This window comes from Notolepis coatsorum (assembly GCF_963971535.1).
Source record: "Notolepis coatsorum genome assembly, chromosome: 8".
Classification (NCBI taxonomy): domain Eukaryota; kingdom Metazoa; phylum Chordata; class Actinopteri; order Aulopiformes; family Paralepididae; genus Notolepis; species Notolepis coatsorum.
This window is the reverse complement of record NC_140172.1, coordinates 55,159,037-55,180,420: the sequence shown is the minus strand read 5'-3', so window position 1 is coordinate 55,180,420 and position 21,384 is coordinate 55,159,037. Positions and strand designations below refer to the sequence as shown.

Here is a 21,384-nt window from a genome sequence, read left to right as displayed (position 1 = left end):
CTATATTAATACAGTTTGATCCATCGAAAAGCGCTCCAGCGCTTGAATACGGCCGGGGGATCCGCTCTATACAATGCAGACCCACGGCTCTCGTATTATAATGAGCCCCCGAGGCGTGTTATTATTAGAGTTAATAATATTGTATATTGTTTACACTGCCTTTTTATTCTATTTTTACTTCTCCACTGTACTATAATTATGTGACCTGTACCTCTATGTCTTCTACTACCTGTACCTCCCCTCCCCCCCGGCCCTCCCCATGCTGCTAAATTTATCTTATTTTATTAATACAACGTTTAACGTTCGCTAACGTAGAGAAACGTCAGACGTAATTCGAGATACGTCAGACGTACTTCGAGATACTTCCGTACTTTCCGCCAATCAGCGCATTGCCCTGTCACGGGAGTAATAATCTTGTGGCTGGGCGGAAGTTGCCCAATCTGGGGATTATCTCCGAGGCTGCAGCTGGAGGCTACTCGGTGGTTTACAAATCAAAACCATTCCTACATATTCCACTAAGTGGCGGTAATGACTCCAATAGCGACTCAATGGAACAGCTGAGGAAGAGAAGAAGAAAGAGCAAAGAGGGCGTAAGCATGAGGAAAGAAAGTGTCGTCAAACATCTTTGTTGACAACTATTTAAATAGCATTTAAAGGTGTTTTTCTCCTGCAGAAATCTATCCCATGGGCATATAATTTCGGGTGTATCCCGATTCGAACAACCTTGCTTCCTGATCATGGCCACCTGGATTAGGGCTACTTTTGTCTTGCGGAACTTTTTGAAAAGGCCTCTGGCTCTCCGAAGTTTGGCCCCGCACCGCGTCGTTGGACCTGGCATTTTGGCATCAATAGTCGGAGCCGGACTGGCATATTATCAATATACACAATGCAGCAGGAGGATGCTTCCCACTGTCCACGCAGATGAGCAGAATGTAAGCTGGCTTGCTAATCATAGAAACGAAAGGAAAAGCGCAGCGTTAGTTTATGTTCTGGCTGTAGTAGCACTGCATTTATTTCAAGCTGATGAGTCCGTCATTCAGCTGTTACTAGTATTCAATTATTGTCTGTCCCTTGTTGTGTTCTGTTGCAGGACACCACACCAGCCCAGCCGTCTGCCAGGCGGAGGCGATTCAACCAGTTCGCCTCCATGACTTACGAACAGGAGCCCTACATGTCACCGAGGGACTTCCTGTTCTCCGTGATGCTGGAGAAGAATGACAGTAAGATAAACAATAGGACCATTCATCAACATACTCAACTTTGTTTGGAGAGAGCACTGTTAAAATGTTGGCTCGTCTAAAAATGGCCAGTAACAAATGTAACCGTACTGTATATCTCTGTCATGATTTGATTAGATTATTATATCTCTATAGATTAGATCATTATATTATATGTATGTCATAAATGTCATTATGAATTGAAAATTCAAGACGAAAGTCTTTCTCTGGTCTGCATCCCCTTAACACATTCCCTGCCACGCACTTTCAGCATCTTATACCATTCTCTGCCAGTACTGTAAGGGCCCGGGTCCACCTATCTCACAAAAACGCTGGTAGTGCGCCGGTAGTGCTGGCATGAAGCACATCTTGTAGATGACAGAAAGAACAAAGAAATCTACAGCTGTAGTGATTGTTAATTGTACATGATTCACCCACGGAACTTGTTAGGAACAAGAGTTCCGCCCGAACATTATACTGTGTGGCACGACCTGCCATCACAGGTCAGTCGACTGCAAGCAACGTAGCAGTAGCATGTTGTATTTGTGTACTGAATAAATGCTGTTCGCTCTACCTCGAGCTACCGTCTCCGACTCCAATCTCTCGGCACTACACTGGTGACCCCGACGTTGGTCTCGCTGAAGTATCGGGGACCGAACCGAACATGGCAAACGATGCCGTTATTCTTCGATTGCCGGAGTTTTGGGAGCGAGGAAGAACAGGAGCAGTGCTGCCGCAGGCCTGTGTTTTTACCACGCGCGTTTCGGCGCGAGGGCGGCAAGATGCCGTTCCCCTTGCACTTTCGTCATAACGCATAAACGCCGACACCTGCGCCCAGTAGCAGCGGTGAGTGCAGGTATGTCGAACCGGCTGCTTTTCATTAGAGACACACTCTCCGGTTGAAAATTCCTCTGCGACACCGGAGCTCAGAGGAGCGTCCTGCCAGCAACAATAGAGGACACCACCGGCGACGATAGAGGTCCACGCCTGACGACCGCCAACGATACCCCTATCCGCACCTATGGTACAAGAACCGTGGAACTGTGTTTTGGGGGCCAGCGGTTCACGTGGGACTGCGTCACGGCCGACATTTCATTCCCACTACTCGGGGCAGATTTCCTGGGTGCACACGGGCTCCTCGTGGACATTAGACATGGCCGCCTAATAAACAGGCAGACACAGGCTTCGTTTGCATGTGTCCGCGATGAGGCGACATACGGCGGCCATCTTACAGCTTTCACCGACCACAAACCCCTCACGTTTTCTGAGTCAATGGTAGCGGAGCCGTGGTCGGCACGACAACAGCTCACGTACGATTCCGAGTGCACCGCGAGACACGTCGCAGACTGCCTCTCCGGAGTCGTCATCGGAGCTGTACAGCCGGACCTCGACTACGTCAACAGGGGCTCGGAACAGGCCTCCGACCACGACATCCAGGCCCTCGGGACTGCAGATTCCAGTCTACGCCTGGAGGACGTCGCGATTGGTCACTCGGGTCCGATGCTGCTGAATGACCTATCCACCGGACATCCTAGCCCACAGGCCCCTGAGGACTGGCGAAGGCTCGCCTTTGAGGTGGGGTACAACCACGACAAGATTGAACCCGCCCACGTAGACATTTCCCAGCCCTTAGAGCTGGCCCTCTCCCCCCGCCGAGGCCGTCCGTCGCTACCCCGGGACCCGCCAACGACTGAGCCGCCGTTGGCCTCGTCGACGTCTGTGCCCCCGGGTGTCGGGGAGGACGCGGGCGCTTGTGCTGCCCCTACCTCCCTGCCCCTGGCTTTCCGCACTCACCGTGGCCGGTTAATGCCCCCGGGCGCCGTGGAGGGCGCAATCGCTTGCACCGCGCCCCCGGTTGTCCGCTCACGCCGCGGCCCGGTCGTTGTCTCTCCCCGCCATGGATGAATTCTGGGGGGGCTTGTGTAGTGATTGTTAATTGTACATAATTCACCCACGGAACTATTGTTAGGAACAAGAGTTCCGCCCGAACATTATACCGTGTGGCACGAGTCGCACAACCTGCCATCACAGGTCAGTCGACTGCAAGCAACGTAGCAGTAGCATGTTGTATTTGTGTACTGAATAAATGCTGTTCGCTCTACCTCGAGCTACCGTCTCCGACTCCCATCTCTCGGCACTACACAGCCATCTTTTTATCGTTTTTGCCTGCCGCGGTTTTGCACATATAGCATATTTTAATACACTTTATTGTATATTGTGGGTAGACAGCCGTCTCTTGTGGGTAGACAGCCAAGACAGGCAGGCAACTCCGGTGTCAGGTTACAAACAGAGTGGTAGATATGAATGGCTGTGATTGGTTGTCTGAAAATGAGCTCAGCGCATCGCTCTGAAAGTTCAGAAAGTTTCAACTTTCAGCCGCACAAAAAAAGCTGAAAAAGAAGCCGACTGCAGCGCATTTCCTATAGGCTCTCTCCCTATTGGGATACATTGAAAAAAAGACGCGTGCGGTCATAAATATGAGGCAGGTGGACCCGGGCCCTAAGTCTATGGAGATGTTCACCTTCTTTGCAGGGCTATAACTTTTTAAATTGTATTGCTAAATTGACATTACTATGGCCCATTCAACATCGATTATCGTTCAGGATGTAGGAACGTTTTACTTTTTCATTCACACATTCATACGAAAATACCGTCTAGAATATAAATATGTTTTTATCGTTTTCTGCAGTAATTCCTAGAATGTGAGATATAGCATAAATGCATATATAGATTATCAAATGCCGTTTGTTGCCGATCCACGCTATATAAAAAATTTCAACTGTACATGGTCCTAAACGTTATGACTGATCATGAACGGGGGGGGGGGGGGGGGGGGGGGGTCGTTTATAATTCCGTGATCGTTGTTAAATGCTTTATGTAGTATGGGTGATATATAGATCAGAGCAGTTTGCATGGATAATAATAAACAAACAGGCTGAAAGTCACGGCAGCCTCCTCTTACCGTTGGGCGATGAGACTGGAGCAAAAAGATCCCAGTTATTTGATGGGGATCGAGTCGATCCATTTCCGGTTTGTATAATACTAATACACGCCCAAATCATGTCAATTATTGAGTTATGGCAGCGATCCATATCCACGGTGTGTGGCTAGAGTCCCGCGACGATATGCGAGTGGCCGGACGCATTTAGGAGACGCACCGATATCCAACCGGCCATTTCCGGTTTGGCAACTCGCCGATCATCCACCAGCGGGCAGTATTGAAGCGTTGCAGAGTTGTGCCGGCTCACACAGCATCAGACAAGGCTCCGTGAGGGAAATATGAATAACATGACGAAAATATGAAATATTATGATCTCAATAACGTCGTATGCCGTGGATTGGCAGAATTCGCATGAACTTGAAACAACGTGATTGGCGGTGAAAGTGATTGGCGGTGAAAGTGTTAACAATTGTGTGTATTGAGCTGTACTGTACCCATTCTGCAATCTGTTAATTAAAGTTTTTAATCAATCAACCAAATGGCAGTAATGTCTTTCAAAACGTTTGGAACTGTGACGGTGGCCGACTCAGTCATATCCTCTTAACTCATTCTCTGCCACGCTGTTTCCGGGATATCGCTATGCGCTGCCACGCATTAAACCAATGGAGGTCAGTCACCTTGTTTGCAGGGCTATAACTATATTCTATATTATAGCATAGTATGGATGCAATACTATGGCCATTTGACATAGAGTATCTATCGTTCAAGATGTGAAAAAGAAATAATTTTTCCATCCATACATTCCCGTTTTATACCTTGGGGAATATAAGTATGGTTTTAGAGCGGTTTAGGGTCATTCCTGGGAGGCTAGTAATAGCCCGCAATGTGTATTATATTAAATCCATTGGCATTTCGTCCCTACACACGCTACAGTTAAAAAATTAAATGCATATGATTGGTATTATGTTCCATCATGAATGCATGAAGGGGTTTCTGATTAATTGATTTGTCAATACGGCATTCCAGGGGCGTAATTAACGGGGGGGACACGGGGGACATGTCCCCTGCACAATTTCAGAAGGCAGTTATTGTCCCCCACACTTTTTTACCGTCCAAAACAATGTTACACGATAATAAACGGAGACGCGACGGGCACTAGGACCACAAGGAAAGCGGCTGCTAGTTCCCTCTCTGAGCTTTGACGACCTGAGCTTTGTTATGCAAAGACAGTAGCCACTAGCCAGGTGGGTACTTGGCACACGGCTACTTGTCTTTGCATAACAATAGTGTTTGAGATTCATTTCGGCTCGCCTCGAAAACAAGCGAGAGTAGACTATTGCAGCCGGGGGAGGAGTCAGAAAGTCGAACACTTCAGAGATGACAACAAGCCTCGCCTAAAAACTTAGGGCGGCTACGTGGCGTAGTGGGCAAGGCGCTCGCCACGAATGACGGAGACGCTGGGCTTGCCTGTTCGAGCCCAGCGCTCGTCATTGCTTTCAGTTTAGCTGGTCGTCCGTACTAATACACATTGGCCGTATTAGGGGGTGGGAAACTGATGGGTGGGGATCGGGCGTTGTGGACAGCGACTCCTACAGGTCGGTTGGTGCGCTCTGCGCAGTAGAATCAGGAAGTGTCGGGGGCAGCGTGAGCCTCCACGCGTTACTCCTCGCCACTGAGAGATCGAGCTGCGCAGGTGAAAAAGATGCGACTGCTGTTACCTCAAGTACCGGAGGGGACTTGTGCTATGTATGACTTAGTCCACATTGCAGCCGGCTTGTGGGAGGCAAGAAACAGCGTTCGTGACAGGGGAGGGTTGAATTGGATGATACGAAATTGGGATGGGAGAAAATATAGAAATGAGAGAAAAAGTGGATAAAAAAAAAAGAGTGCTAGGCAAAACAACAAAAAAAACAGAACATTCCTGACACCTGTCACAGAACCTCCACAACTGTAATTGAGGGAGGCGAGAGAGTGAGACTGTCCGGTGGGTGGGCGTGGGCGGTCTGTTACCGTGGTGCAGACTTCAGGGAGATGACGGCTGAGGGGAAGAAGCTGTTCTTGAGCCTGCTGATCCAAAATCTGAGATTGCTATAGCACCTCCCAGAGGGGAGGAGGGCAAACCGTCTGTGATTGGGGTGTGAGGTGCCCTTGACGATAGTTCGTGCCTTCCTCAGACATCGTTTCTGCTGGATAGACTCAATTGCAGGGAGTGGTGTACTGGTGATGCATTGGGCGGTTTTCACCACCCTTTGCAGTACTTTCTGGTCCGAGGCAGAGCGGTTACCATACCAGACTGTGATGCTTACTATGGCACAACGGTAGATGTTCACCAGAATCTGAAGAGACGCACTTATGCCCATATATGGATTGAGAGTTTATTAATCTAGCTACTAAATAGAGACTGAGAAATGACAGATGAAGGAAGTTAGACCGCACATTGAACAGGGATTCCCAGTTAAACTGGGCGTCAACCCCAGTCCTGTCACGGCTGCTCCATCTCTGAAAACGTCGAAGCTCATTTCCATGGTGGTTACTTTATTGGCAAAAAAAAAGATTAAAGCTTAAATTAAGTGCCATAATAATGGTATTGGATCATACATTTAAAACACCCTTCAGCCTTATGTTATTGCTGCTAGTTGGTGTGAAATGCATTATGGGATACTTGGCTGTCCCAAAGGATCCATCCGTTGGATCCTCCAAATTCTGCTGCATTCGAAGGAGACTTCGAAATGGGACAGCCTTGGTGGCACCACTGTGACACATTTGGTCTTCAAATGCAGCCTTTGAAGGATACAGCCCCTGCATTACACCTACAGGGTGTAGACGGTGAGCACTGGATGACTAAGAAGTTGGGGAAGTTGCCTTTGAGAACCAATGGTTCTCGAGCCGTAACGGCACATGGAGCAGGAGCCTATCTCCTGTTTCCGTAGCGTGAGGCAGCTTGACGTACAAGTACACCCCTTGGACATGACGCTAGTATGTCGCAAGGACTCCCCCCCCCCCCCCCCCCCCCCCCCCCCCCCCAAACCAACCCTTGATGCTGAGTGTCAAGCAGGGAGGCTATGGGTACCATTTTTTAAATAGTCTTTGGTATGACTCGGCCGGGGCTTGAACTCCCAGCCTCCCGCACTCAGGGCGGACACTACCCACGAGGCCACTGAGCCGGTTGAGAAGTTGGGGAACCTCCCCCTAACTACACCCTTGCACCATGACCCAAAGCCAAGAATAACTTACTCAAGTGTCCATGTATGGTCCAACTGTTGCAATGAAATGTTCAAGTGTCAAGTAAAAAAAAATATATATATATATATATATATTAATCCACTTGGGGAAATTGAGGTGTCATAGCAGCATGGGGGAAGGAGGAGGGGAGGTAAAAATATAATAATATAAATAGTAGTAATAATAGAGTAGAACATGGTAATAATATTATAATTGCACCATCAACTAACAGCACTTAGAACTAACAGCGCTCCCCCTGTATCGACGTCAAGGCAGTATATCGGCGTTCACCGTCGCCCCTCCACCCCAGCCTTTCCCCCCTTGTGTCACTCTCCTCCTCCCCCTCCCTCTTGATCGGGGATCCCCCTCCCCATCAACAACCCTAAACGCAGGGCGCCCAGCCCCCCCCCATCTTTCCTCCCTTGTGTCACTCCTCCTCACCAAATTACCAGGCATCCTTTCCCCCCTCTCCCGCCTCATCCCTGCTCTTTCTCTTTTCCCCCCTCATCTCCCCCACCTGCCTTTCACGCCCAAAATGGCCGAACTGGTAAATGCTAGGGATGGGACTTTCTAGCAAAAGTGCTATATTCATAATATCGAATATTCTAATAAATATAAATATATAAATATAAATATAAATTAAAAAAATGTATATAAATTTTTTTGTCAGCTGACCGACAATAAATCAAAATGACACCATTCACCATTCGTAGCCTATAATAACGGCATTGCATTGGCCTATCAACCGGCTTTAATAAACAAACAGGAACAGTAGCATGTGCATCTTTTTTATCAATTAGGCTATGAAAATTAGGCTGCCTCTAAATATAAAAAGGAATAAAATAAGTGTTTGCTTCAATAAAAAAAAAGCATTTTATAATAATAAAAAAATATAATAATAATGTAAAAATGTTAACTAATATTTGATTGTAAAAAAAAATATGAAATCGATCTTAATAACAGAATGACTATTCGGTCCCATCCCTACAAGCTACATTGCAAATGCTCTAGTCAATATGTGCCTCCTAGAACATTGCGATCATCTACTAGTGGTCTATTGAAGGTTCCAAGCCACAGTCTAAGGAAAATTGGGGATGCAGCCTTTGCAAACTATGCACCAAAGTTATGGAACACACAATATTTTCAAAAAGAAGCTAAAAACGTACCTCTTCACCATAGCCTTCTAATACACCCGCTGTTGATAGCACTGTAGCACTATTTTACTCTGTCCATTCTATTGCATAATTTTACCATCTATTCTATTCTACTATTCTATTATTGCACTGTATTATTTTATATTTTTTATTCTATTCTACAATTTTATTGCACTGCACTATTGCACTATTTTACTTGTCTATTTTATCTTACTCTTTTACAAGATGGCCTGTTGGGATGTTACACCTAATGTAAAAAAAACGAATTTTATGTCTGCACTGCACTTTATGTGCTCATTTTATTTTTTGTAAAGCACTTTGAGCTGCAGTTTCTGTATGAAAGGTGCTATACAAATAAAGTTTATTATTATTATCAATAATAATAATATACATGGTGTACTGTGTGTGTATATATATATATATATATATATATATATATATATATATATATATATATATATAGTAATAATTGTATATATGGTAGTAGCACACTGCGCCAGAGTCTGTGCAGTGTTTAGTAAATAAGAGTCAGACGTTCTCCAACCGTCAGTTCTCCAACTATTGGCATCAGTACCACGGTTGTAGAGCCTGATGGCTACTGGCATGAGGGACTGGTGATTTGTGGTGGGGGGGCGGGAGTCTGGCTGAACGTGCTCCTTATCTTGTCATCTTGGCTAGCTCCTCCATAGAAGTGATGGGAGGTATTTTCCAGTATAACATCCAGCTTTTTCATCACCCTCCTCTCTGCCACCACCTCAGAGAGGTGACGCGGTGGTCAGAGCAGTCAGAGGCCATGTTACAGGACGCACTGGATGACGTCGACTGGGACATGCTCCGGTCGAGTTCCAGTGACGTCAGTGAATTCACGGATGTTGTTGTTAGCTTCATAGCAACGTTAGCTAACGGCATCGTCCCCGCGAAGAAGGTTCAGGTTTTTCAAAACCAAACCGTGGGTTGACAACTCAATCCGTGTTGCCCTGAATGCTCGCACCGCTGCTTAGAACTCGGGCCGTGCATCTGGAAATATGGACTAGTATAAGGCAACAGCTTACAGGTTGCGCAAAGAAGTGATAGCTGCAAAAAATAGATATGCGAACAAGATGGAGGCACAGGTGGCCCAAAATGACACAGGAGGCTTATGGCGGGGACTACGAACGATAACTGACTATAAGGTCAGCCCCTCCTCAATCGGGAGTGCCGATGCCTCCCTTGCGAACTATCTTAACTCCTTTTACGCAAGATTAGGGGCGAACAGTGGCTACGTTAGCTCACCGGCTAACGGCGTCACTGACGCGCTGGTTGTCGCGGAGGAGAGGGGAGGAGCACACTCTCATTGACGGAACACAGCGTGAGGAGAGCATTCTTCGGGGTGAACACTGGGAAAGCTGCAGGCCCAGATGGGATAACAGGACGAATACTTAAGTCCTGTGCCAATCAGCTGGCCCCAGTGTTCACCACTATATTCAACCTATCCCTGGCCGAGTCTGTGGTCCCTGCCTGCTTCAAGGTGTTCACTATAATCCCTGTGCCAAAAAACTCCCAGCAGGCCTAAATGACTACAGACCGGTGGCCCTCACCTCTGTGGTCATGCAATGCTTTGAGAGGCTGGATTACATCTGTGCCTCCCTCCCAAGTAACATGGACGCATTGCAGTTTGCATACAGGACAAACGGGTCCACTGACGACTCTGTCTCCCAGTCTGTCTCTCTGCACGACACCCTTTCTCACCTTGACAGTCAGAAGGGGGGATATGTGAGATTGCTGTTCATTGACTATAGTTCAGCTTTAAACACCATAGTCCCCACCAGACTGGTTGACAAGCTGTTTGATCTGGGTCTGAACTCCTCCCTGAGCGCCTGGATCCTGGACTTTCTGACCGACAGGCCCCAGGCGGTCAGGGTGGGTGGACACCTCCAACTCTCAGGAATTTAGCATGTCTATTTTTATCATGCACATCTTATGTCTTCTTATTACCTGTTTTTATGTCTATTTTATTATTCGTATTATTGCACAATCGATGCAGGCATGACCACCTGCATTTCCCTGGTATGTATGTGACAAATAAACACCTTGAAAAATCAATCTTAAACTCGAATCAACCTTAGCATCGGGATGTGTTCTCAGCCCCCTGCTGTATTCACTGTAGTGTACACACATGACTGTGTGGCCAGGTTCAGCTCCAACTCCATAGTGAAGTTTGTGGACGACACAGTGGTGGTGGGGCTGATCTCTAACAATGACGAGAAGGCCTACCGGGAGGCCTGTAGCTGTTCCGCAACCGTTCCTACTTCCGGGGTAGGCCTGATTGGCCCCGACAGGCACGTGACCCGCCGCGGCCACGCCCCGCGGCAGCCCCAGGAGCAAGCTCGCTACTGCTGGAGTTCGCTTCGCCTTTCACATCGCTGCCGTTGGCGAAAGCAGGATGAGAGGCGAGAGCGTAGATTTCGCTGTGTATCATTTATCATTTGAAAGGCATACATTGTTGTCATACAGAAGTACAGAATACTTTTATCCAAAATGCTTCTTACTGTTACACTGTTAGAGACTGTGCAGTGCACGGCTTTAGTCTCACTCGAGTGAGGAAGACCGCTGGTTCTCCAACATACAGCGGTGTGCTCTTCAGAATGTACCGGGAGAAACGTTTACTGTACCCCGCAGACATAAGCGTCTCACAGGGCTGAGCTGTGCACGGCTTTAGTCTCACTCGAGTGAGGAAGACCACTGGTTCTCCAACATACAGCGGTGTGCTCTTCAGAATGTACCGGGAGAAACGTTTACTGTACCCCGCAGACATAAGCGTCTCACAGGGCTGAGCTGTGCACGGCTTTAGTCTCACTCGAGTGAGGAAGACCGCTGGTTCTCCAACATACAGCGGTGTGCTCTTCAGAATGTACCGGGAGAAACGTTTACTGTACCCCGCAGACATAATAAGCATATAGTGCTTACTAACGTTATTAGTTACGTTATTTCTGACCGAATTAGTCATTCATTTGTCTGCTTTCGCCAACGGCAGCGATGTGAAAGGCGAAGCGAACTCCTCATTTGTCTGCTTTCGCCAACGGCAGCGATGTGAAAGGCGAAGCGAACTCCAGCAGTAGCGCGCTTGCTCCTGGGGCTGCCGCGGGGCGTGGCCGCGGCGGGTCACGTGCCTGTCGGGGCCAATCAGGCCTACCCCGGAAGTAGGAACGGTTGCGGAACAGCTGCTACAGGCTACCGGGAGGAGGTTGATGTACTGGCACGGTGGTGCCGGGATAACAGCCTACTCCTGAACATTGGTAAAACCAAAGAGCTGATCGTGGATTTTAGGAGAATACAGCAGGGGACACACAAGCCACTGTGGATAAATGGGGCTATTGTAGACAGGGTGAGCAGCTTTAAGTACCTGGGAGTCCACATCACAGAGGACCCGACATGGACAACTCACATACACTGTGGTAAAAAAAGGCGAAACAGCGCCTCTACCACCTGAGACAATTTAAGGAAGTTCAGAGTATCAGGAAAGATACTCCACTCCTTCTATTCCGGGGCTGTAGAGAGCATTCTGACTGGGAACATCCCTGCCTGGTTTGGAAAAAGCACGGCCCAGGACAGGAAGGCCCTCCAGAGAGTGGTGCACTCAGCGCTTACACTCAGAGCGTACTACAGGTATTGCACTACCACCCCTGCAGGACTTATACAACAGGAGGTGCAAATCCAGAGCCTGCAGAATAATGAAAGACCCTCACCACCCCAACAACAGCCTGTTCAAGCTGCTACGGTCAGGCAAGCGCCTCCGTATATACGCAGCAAGAACAGAGAGACTAAGGCTCGGCTTCTTCCCTCAGGCCATCAGAACAATGCACACTGATCTCTCCGCACACAACACAACATTCTACACTCGCTCACACACAAACGCACCATAGGTCACTTTAAACACACAAGAAAAGGTCACTTTAAAGGAAGGGAAAAAGGACACTAAGAAAATAACTTGTTGTGATTGTTGTATAGTATAGTTAGTAACAGCAAGTATAGCATAGGGACATAGAAGTCAAACTGCACATTGTATAGGAGTGTACATAGGATCCAGTGCCTTTAAGCGATTTGTTAACATGTCTATTATAGTTATCTTATTATTATTACTATTGTTTTATTGCACAATCGTAGCGGGGCATGGCCAACCGCATTTCACTGTATGCCCTGGTATGTATGTGATGAATAAACTCTTGAATCAGATGGGGTGTGTTTAACCAGTTTGACTCCCACTATGGAACTAGCCTTCCTCACCAGCTTGTTCAGTTTGTTGTGTCTGTTTAGTTGATGCCCCACCCCCAGCTTAAATGCGAAAAAGAGGACACTGGCTACTACAGACTGGTAAAACTACTGCAGCCTATTACACACATTGAAAGACCGGAGTCTTTTCAGGAAGAACAGCCTGCTCTGTTTCTTCCTGTGGAGGGTCTCTGTGTTGTTTGACCAGTCCAGTTTACTGTTCATGTTCACTGTTTTTTACTCCCATGTGCGATCTAAATGTCTCTTTACTCTGTCCTGCAGATAAGCTACAAAAGAAAGTGTTAACCATAGAGGTAGGTGTCTGGATTGTGACCGTGTGCGAATGATTGAAAAATCAAACTGCATGTGTGGACAAGTATTCTCAATTTGTCATTGATTTGTTTTATGGTCTTGTTCCTTTTTTGTGGGGATATTTGCAGGAGGTTGATAGAATGTTGACCGTGGCCTCGCGAGCACAGCCTGACAACGAGCTGTTCAGGAACATTGGAGACAACGGTGAGCGATCAGATCAGCCATGTGATTGTGGACTAGTGTCGATGATGGAAACGGCTCATGATCTTTTAAAATTCCCATTGGTGTGTTTCAAAGTCCAAATGACTCTGTTCCTAAAATACATGGGTTACCTACCTAGAGCACACATGAGATGGCAGAATGGCCTGGTGGTCAGGGGACCGTTAGGAAGGTCACAGACCATCCCTGTAAAAGGCTACTTGAGCAAAATGCAAAACCGGGGAGAATGCAGTGCTCCGTTCATAATTTGGTACTTAAAGGAACGCGGCAACATTAACACTTTTGAGTGCCAGCCACGAGAAACTTGTTAGTTCATGCCATGCGTTGAGTGCCAAAAACGAGAAATCTCGTTATTTAATCGTTATTTTTTTTTATTATCGTTTTCCATTCATTTTTCATCAATCTAGCCTCACGTTACCATTGGGGATCTATCTGAGCTCGAACAGAGAAAATACCGCCCCCTATCGTCTCTCCGGATGGTATTGCACCCATTGGATTGGACTGAATGAAATGGATGGGGAAAAAAGAGTCCGCAATCCACATTTTATTTGTCAGGCATGTAACCGGAGACGATCCCATTCATTGCCGAGCCGCAGAACAGCGTGGAATATGTGTTTCCAGTACCCAGCGTTGGATCAATAAACGCGATCGATATTTGGAATGGCGATCAGGAATTGGAATAATCTTTTTGGAGAACATCTGATCTGAGGTAAGGAATCTATTTGACCAGTCTTGGGATAATCAGAGTTTTTTTTTCACCTATATCTCAGCGTGTCCCATGTGTGTGTGTGTGCTGATCAGGAAATAAGAGAATCGATTTTTCAGCCTGCTTCTCTAGCGTATAAGTACACATATACTATCGATAATCTAGCGTTTATTTGAAAATTATTCATAAATAGGCCGAAAAATGACAACGTGTTTTGTGTATTCCACTAAAGTGGGATTCCTGCAGAATAAAAAAGAAATTCTGGAAGTTTCCAAAAACGAACGTTTTTCAAAATGGTATAAAACGGAAATGTACAGATTTAAAAATAAAATAAAAAAAACAATCCGTTTCGACAATGTTGACTGCAAACAAGTCATTGATAAGCGACGGGCGTATTAGACACATATCCATAATTTAAGATATAGTTTATGCGTTCGCAAATGTGCTCGCCCTCCCATTGACTACAGCACTGGCACTCAAGCGCTAAATCGTGTGCCCCCTGCTCAAGTTTCAAGTTTCAAGTTTCTTTAATAGTTGTCATACAGAAGTACAGAATACTTTTGTACAAAATGCTTCTTACTGTTGCGCTCCAGAGACTGTGCATGACAAGATAAGTATGAAATAAAAACATAGTAAAAATTAGAAGAAAAAAAAGAGGTCACAGTGTTCAGTTTAGACATATGTACAATGTTCGTAGACGTAGTTACCATACAATATACAATACTGTGCAGTGTACTAATATACAATACTATATAGTGCAAGGCATAAATGGACAAGGTGCAGTTTAGGTACAATTCACAGTAGGTGTAAAGTGTTATGGCCATGTCCAGACTAAAACGATTTTGATCTTTTTCGTTTTAATTTAAAAAAAGGTTTCCGTAAAAACGAAACCGTCTCAAGATAATAAGTGCGTGCCACAAATTTACAAAATAAATGTCTTTCCTGTTTTTAGACGTCGCTCTTTTATTTTGAAAACCCCCGACCAGAAGTGTTAGTGTCTGTTGCTAGCAGCTTAACTTGTGTCGGCCGGTTCTGTGCTTTTTCAAGCTAACGTAACATTTTCCAAAGGAGAGGAGAGAAAGACCGCGGCTCACATTGTAATGGGAAATATTAAAGGACAAAACGATGAGCCGTTTACAAATCATTCTGAGTCATTATTAATAATGGAAACGTTTATTTCACCGTGGCCACAATGAAAGGACAGTTTACAGACGGATACATCATGTTCACACATAATCGTCTGGCCATAAAGTGACAAAGAGCTCTGGTCAGACGTACATTAAATACACAGTTGTCAGACGTAACGTAACAACAGATATCATGATGAAAGTATAAAATGGCCCAGTTAGGAGAATCAACCTTGGCTAGGCGGTGATGTTCACGATGTTCCTAACTGGAATGTTAAACAACCTTGCTAGCAGAGGAAAATATTTAGGTCAAAAGTCATCCTCTCCTCACATTAAAGGGACCGTAGTCTCTGCCAGTGTCTGACTAGCAAGCTGTACAAAGATAAAACGATATCTCAACACAGATCTATAATGACATGATAATATATTCCACGACAACATGCAGCTCAAACTACCTGTTGGAATAAATTAATTGATTGATGTTTAACTTGTCCCTGTGTGTGTCCAGTCATTTCGACTAGCAAACGTTGTCATAACATTACCACAGGATACCACTGTTTATTGTATTTAGTTGGTTAGCTATTTAGCTAATGTGGATAGCATTTTGAATAGCATCAATGCTAGCTGGCTGGCTACAGCTTTATTTATAGCTTTATAGAGGCTTTTTAATCGTCAAGGTAAGAGAGGATTTGTCATGATCAACTGAAGGCGTATGCTATGGAACAATGTGCTTGGGTTTTCAGAAAAGAAAGGCCAGCTATGTAACTCTAATCTCTAGTTAGTATCGTGTATTGCATCACAGTAGCCTCCCGATCAAGCTCAATAGCTTCTGTAACACAAATGCAACTACTCTGATGCCATTGTTGTTTAATAATAACTCCCGGTGTTTAATAAACACTTCTAGCCAGGGCCCTATTCCTCGTACCTGGTTCAACTAAGTCGATCAAAAGTCCCATTATCCAGATTCAATTAACCCGATGTTTGAATCCGCGCTTTCCCTGTTCCTCGAAGGCTGACTTCAGTCTCGTTCATTCGAACCAGACTTGATACTCAGGATAATTGCGCGTGGCCGCCTCAGTTGAAAAGACAGCAGATGTCGATCGCAGAAATCCTGATTTTCTAACGGCATTGATTGATTGATTGATTTAAAACTTTATTAACAGATTGCAGAATGGGTACAATACAGTACGGCTCAATAGCCTCGTCGACAAGTTAAATGCATAATCTATAGGCTAATTTTAAATCCCTCATTACCCCAATCAATCGGATTATATTTCTTTAAATGTGCCTGCTGGCAGTAGGCTTAATGGAATGAATAATCGAATGAGAGTTTTGCTTGTTTGTACAGTGTTTACCCCCCAACCCCCTCCAATGTACAGAAAATTACCTAGTATGGTTGTCAATATTCCAATGTACAGTTTTGCTTGTACAGTTGCAGTGTTTCCCCCCCCCAACCCCTCCTACCCAACCCCCCCCAGCCAACCCCACCCAACCTCCTCCAATGTACAGTTTTTACGTCAAATGTATACTCCCTTTTCTGGACTATTTTTGTATCACAAACGGTACTGTATTTGCAAATCTGGTATGTCATAAATGTATAGATGTAGCAGTACTGTCTATCTGTATGTCATGTATGTCATATATGTCCTGATGAATTGAAAATGGGGGACCCTGATGTAAACAAGACGAAAGTCTTTCTCTGGTCTGCATCCCCTTAACAATTGTGTGTTTTGAGCTGTACTGTATTGTACCCATTCTGCAATCTGTTAATAAAGTTTAAGGTTCAATCAATCAATCAGATCTATTGCTAGCGAAAATAATTAGTTCAACTCTTTCAGAATAAGTAGATACAAACAAGCCCAAAGAGTATCTAATTGATACAAATTAATAGATACTTATGAGGATATCTGTACTGTATGCGCTCGGCTTAGGTATCATGTACTTTATATATAAATACATGGTTCCCAAAATGTTCAAGGCGCGACCCGAAATAACGTGTCAGAGAGGCTTGGAGGCTATACAGTTTCACTATTAATCAGGTTTTAATCTGTTTCGGACATCATCCATACATGTATTTAATTGATTAACCTTTGGTTTATACCAGTGACACCTCATGTTCATCATCAGATACCACTAACCGTGCTTGAACAGATGGATGCATTTTCTCAAATTCATTAATGTCAACGGCTCATTCAATTTCTCAAATCTGTCAAACAGCGCATCTCATCAGACATTTTAATCCCAGTTACAATATCACAATAACGTGTGAGTAACAGTGATACAAATAAACAATCCACAGATTCAGATTCCTCGTAATTCATAATCCACAGTCCACGCATAAAGACGCTTAAATTTATGCTTGAATGAAACACAATCCGGGCGCTCCGTTACGCAAATACATCCACAGCCGAGAATATGAAACTAATCAGAGCCAAATGCCCGATTTCAGGTTTCATTCATTAAAAATATCCCGCGGGATTCACATTTGCAATGCTCCGCGTTATTAAAATAACCACTTGTGTGTCACGACGCGCGAGCGCCATATCCGTATAAATATGACATGCATTATTTAGGACAAAGTAAATCTATAGGCTGAATATGATTTATCAGCATTTTAGGTCTATTATTTTACATTTCAAATGCCCCCTCTAGAAAAACGAAGCACAAAAACATAATTCAGAATGGTATAATGGGATCTAGACTGTGAGAATTATTTCAGGAAGCGAGCTGCATTTCTTTGCGAGGGTGTGGCCATGCAGGTTATCGAGCTAACTGAACTAAACCCTGCTCTGGAGCAGGTTCAAACATTCTGATATGTTGCCATAGCGATTTAGAAAATCCGACGTCTGGGAACGGAAAGGTCTGGCTTAAGTCAAGCTATGCTGAAAATTATCCGGCTAACTCAAGTTAGCCAGGTACGAGGAATAGGGCCCAGGACATATAAGACATACCGTAAATCCTCAAATATAGGACGGGTCTTCTATTTACCTCAGCTGCAAAGAGCACCAGGCCTTTATTAGATAGAGGCTTATATAAGAGGCAGGCCTTAATTTCTAAAAATGACACTCATGGACATAATCCCTTCATTTTCAGACTTTTATTGCATTATTATTATTATTATTTTTTATTTTTTAATACGTACATTGTCTGTCTACATTTATTTAGACTAGCATTGGTATTTAAATATTGAGTGCAGTTGAGTAATTGTGGGATTAACGTAATTCACACACTGAAGTTGGAACTGTCTATACTAGGTTGCGGGGTCCGGGGACGGTTTAGCGTGTGGTACCTTCTCGACTTCCTCAGTCCAATCAAGTTGTTGACATGCAGGGAATAGCTTTAGCTGACGCTATCATAGCATCATGATCTGTAATGTGTCAACTGGACAACGCCAGCCTCGTCTGCCAACGCCATATAGATAGAGAATGTTAACGTTTGCAAACGAAGTCAACTTCATCCAGCTGACACCACAGATCTAGATATTATGACAACGTTAGCTAGCGCTAAAGCTAACCAGAGGGAAACGTTAATGTATGGTAGTCAGTGTAGCGGGAGGTAGCACTTGATTTCCATTGGCAAGAGTTTATCTCATTCTATATTACGACACGAAAAAAAAAAAAACTTATATTAGAGACCGGCCTGTGTTTGTCTAAATGCATCAAACCCCCGGCCATTATAAGAGGCCCCTCCTTTATTGGAGGTCCCTCCTCTATTAGAGGATTTACGCTATGTATCATGTTTATTTTTTTTTGTCTGGGTTTGCATGCGGATTAAGGGATATGCGTGTGAGCATGTGTGTGCGCCTCGGTTGGGAGTGTATGTACAGCAGAGCCCCGCTCGCTTCAGACTAGGGCTGGGCGATATGGCCTCTAAATGATATCGCAATATTTTGACATTTCCTCTAAAGCACTTAAAAATGCTTGATTTAAAACCCTTTGATGCATACAGTCACGCCAATATGATGATTATAATAAGTCCCTGCAACATATGTTTGCAGTATTAAACCATGAAGATAAGATGCTTTAAAAAATTATTAAATGAAAATGTACTAAGAGTAGTTACTGACACACTAATAAAAAATTGTTATTTACATCTAAGTCAATTTATATAAAAACGATTGGGTGCCTAAGACTTTTGCACAGTACTGTGTTTTCTATCCACTTTAGCCAAACACACACACACACACATATATATATATTAGGGATGTCCGATATTATCGGCCTTCCGATATTATCGGCCGATATCGGCATTAAAATGTGATATTGGTAAATATCGGTATCTGTTTTCAATTTTTTTTTTTTCTTTTTTTTTTTTACATTTCTATAACCTTTATTTACCCAGGCAAGCAAGTAAGAACAAACTCTGATTTTATTTATTGTCAAAAGTATGCATAATGTTGTGTTAATTCCACAACAAGAGATATGTAATGTTAATTACCTGAAATTATTCCATTTTTTGGGGGGGAAACCCTGCATATATCGGTATCGGTTGATATCGGTATCGGAAATTAAGAGTTGGACAATATCGGTATATTGGTATCTGTAACTGAGGGGTACAATTCCCTAACTGTATTGTTAAGTATGGTATTAAACCACTACCTCTTGTACTTTAACTTCTGGCCATCCAGTACATGATATAGATATGATGAACACTTTCCCACCTGATGAAACGAAGTCCACACAAATGTACAAATCGAATATTTAATATAGCAAAAGGTATATACAACGTTCTCTTGTTGACATTTATGATTTGAAATGCACTTGTATGGCAAATGAGTATTCGTAGGTAAATCAACATTGAATGTCCAATCTCTGGTTACGCAGGGAGTAAGTATACAACCTGGTTCTTTAGGGAACTATAGCGATGGTACTTAAATGATTATAGCTGGATACACTAAGGGGGGGGGGGGTCCCGCTGGTTGTAAGACAGTAGGAGGGGGGGGTTAGAAGAGCCGCTGGCGGTATCCCATCTGGCCGACGATTTCTTGGGAGAATTCAAAGTCTTGAACACGGTGCCCACAGAACCTCGGTCCGCAGATGAATACAGCTGGACCCTCTGGTGGACGGTAGCTGCCGGTCCACAACGGAGAGACGTGAGGCGACCTCACTGGTGTAGAGCGCCGTCTCACCTGGACTCCTCTCCGGGGGGTAGTTCCAACACTCAGCAGTGTTGGCCGTTATCCATGGAATAATCAAAGCACCCAAAGCATAATCCAAGCCGTGGAAGGCTCGCCGTCGTCCGGGTAAAGTAATCCAATGTACAGGTCTCCTCGTCCTGGCCCGGAGCTCCTCGGATGCAAGCACCACTAGTGGTCTGCCCAGCCTGGTTAAGACTCCAGATAACGTCAGGAACGATGGGGGTGCTGCTCACTTTATAACTCTAACCGACGATGCACCATACATAATAGACTATTATTAGCTTAATAGAAATACGTCCAACTCGACGGTATAGTGCCAAACTATGACAATTCAACTATTAATCCACACGATATCTCAATGCCTATGCTGAGGCCAAGTAGGCCTTACTGCACCACACGTGCGTCGTGGGTGAGGCTTCGCGTCTGTTACTCGGTTGGAGGGTAAAGAACTAATGGACTAAAAGAAAGTTCTACTTTACTTGCGCCATATATATATGCGCTGTGAACAAATAGTACCAGTCGTATTTCGCCAGACGTATTCCTACGCGGAACCGGGCTTGCCACGACATGTTGGGCGGCACGATTGAACTTGAACCTAGGGGTATGGCTGCTGGCGCCAGGTTCTCGTCCAATGGTAGAATGAAACTATTATGGGCTGTTTAGTAGACTAAAGGGATATTCAGTGCATATTGTACAAGGAATATACAGGGGATATCAAACGATATACAAATACTATTAAATATATATCCATAAATAAATATATATATTCGGTTTAATCTGATCCTTCACAACAGTATCGGTAAAAAAGCCAATATCGAGCATCCCTATATACACACATTACACACTACTGTGAGAAAATAATAATCACACACAAAGGGATAATGGCTTATAGCAGACTTAATGATTTTAGAATATTTCAGATAATGAAATTAAATGTTTATATCATCAACTATCCAGTTAGTATTTATACTGTAATGTTTGGCTACTTTAAATCATTGAATGGAGAGAGAGGGAGAGGGCGAGAACCCCTTGGGTTTTGTTTTAGGTTCGCTTTTTGAGCGTCTAAGCTGCCGTAGGCGATGACGTCACACTCGAATGTCA

The 21,384-nt window shown here is 44.6% G+C and overlaps 1 protein-coding gene across 1 annotated transcript in view; it reads left to right on the top strand.

Moving 5' to 3' along the window:
- The first annotated feature begins 571 nt into the window (after window positions 1-571).
- The window catches only part of micu2 (mitochondrial calcium uptake 2), a 32,818-nt gene continuing 12,005 nt past the window's right edge, over window positions 572-21,384 (top strand). Inside the window, exons 1-4 of the mRNA XM_084319647.1 lie at window positions 572-932; window positions 1,091-1,220; window positions 13,065-13,096; window positions 13,223-13,298. Coding sequence (XP_084175773.1) covers window positions 738-932; window positions 1,091-1,220; window positions 13,065-13,096; window positions 13,223-13,298 — 433 coding nt within the window. The 5' untranslated portion in view covers window positions 572-737. The remainder of the gene's footprint in view (window positions 933-1,090; window positions 1,221-13,064; window positions 13,097-13,222; window positions 13,299-21,384) is intronic.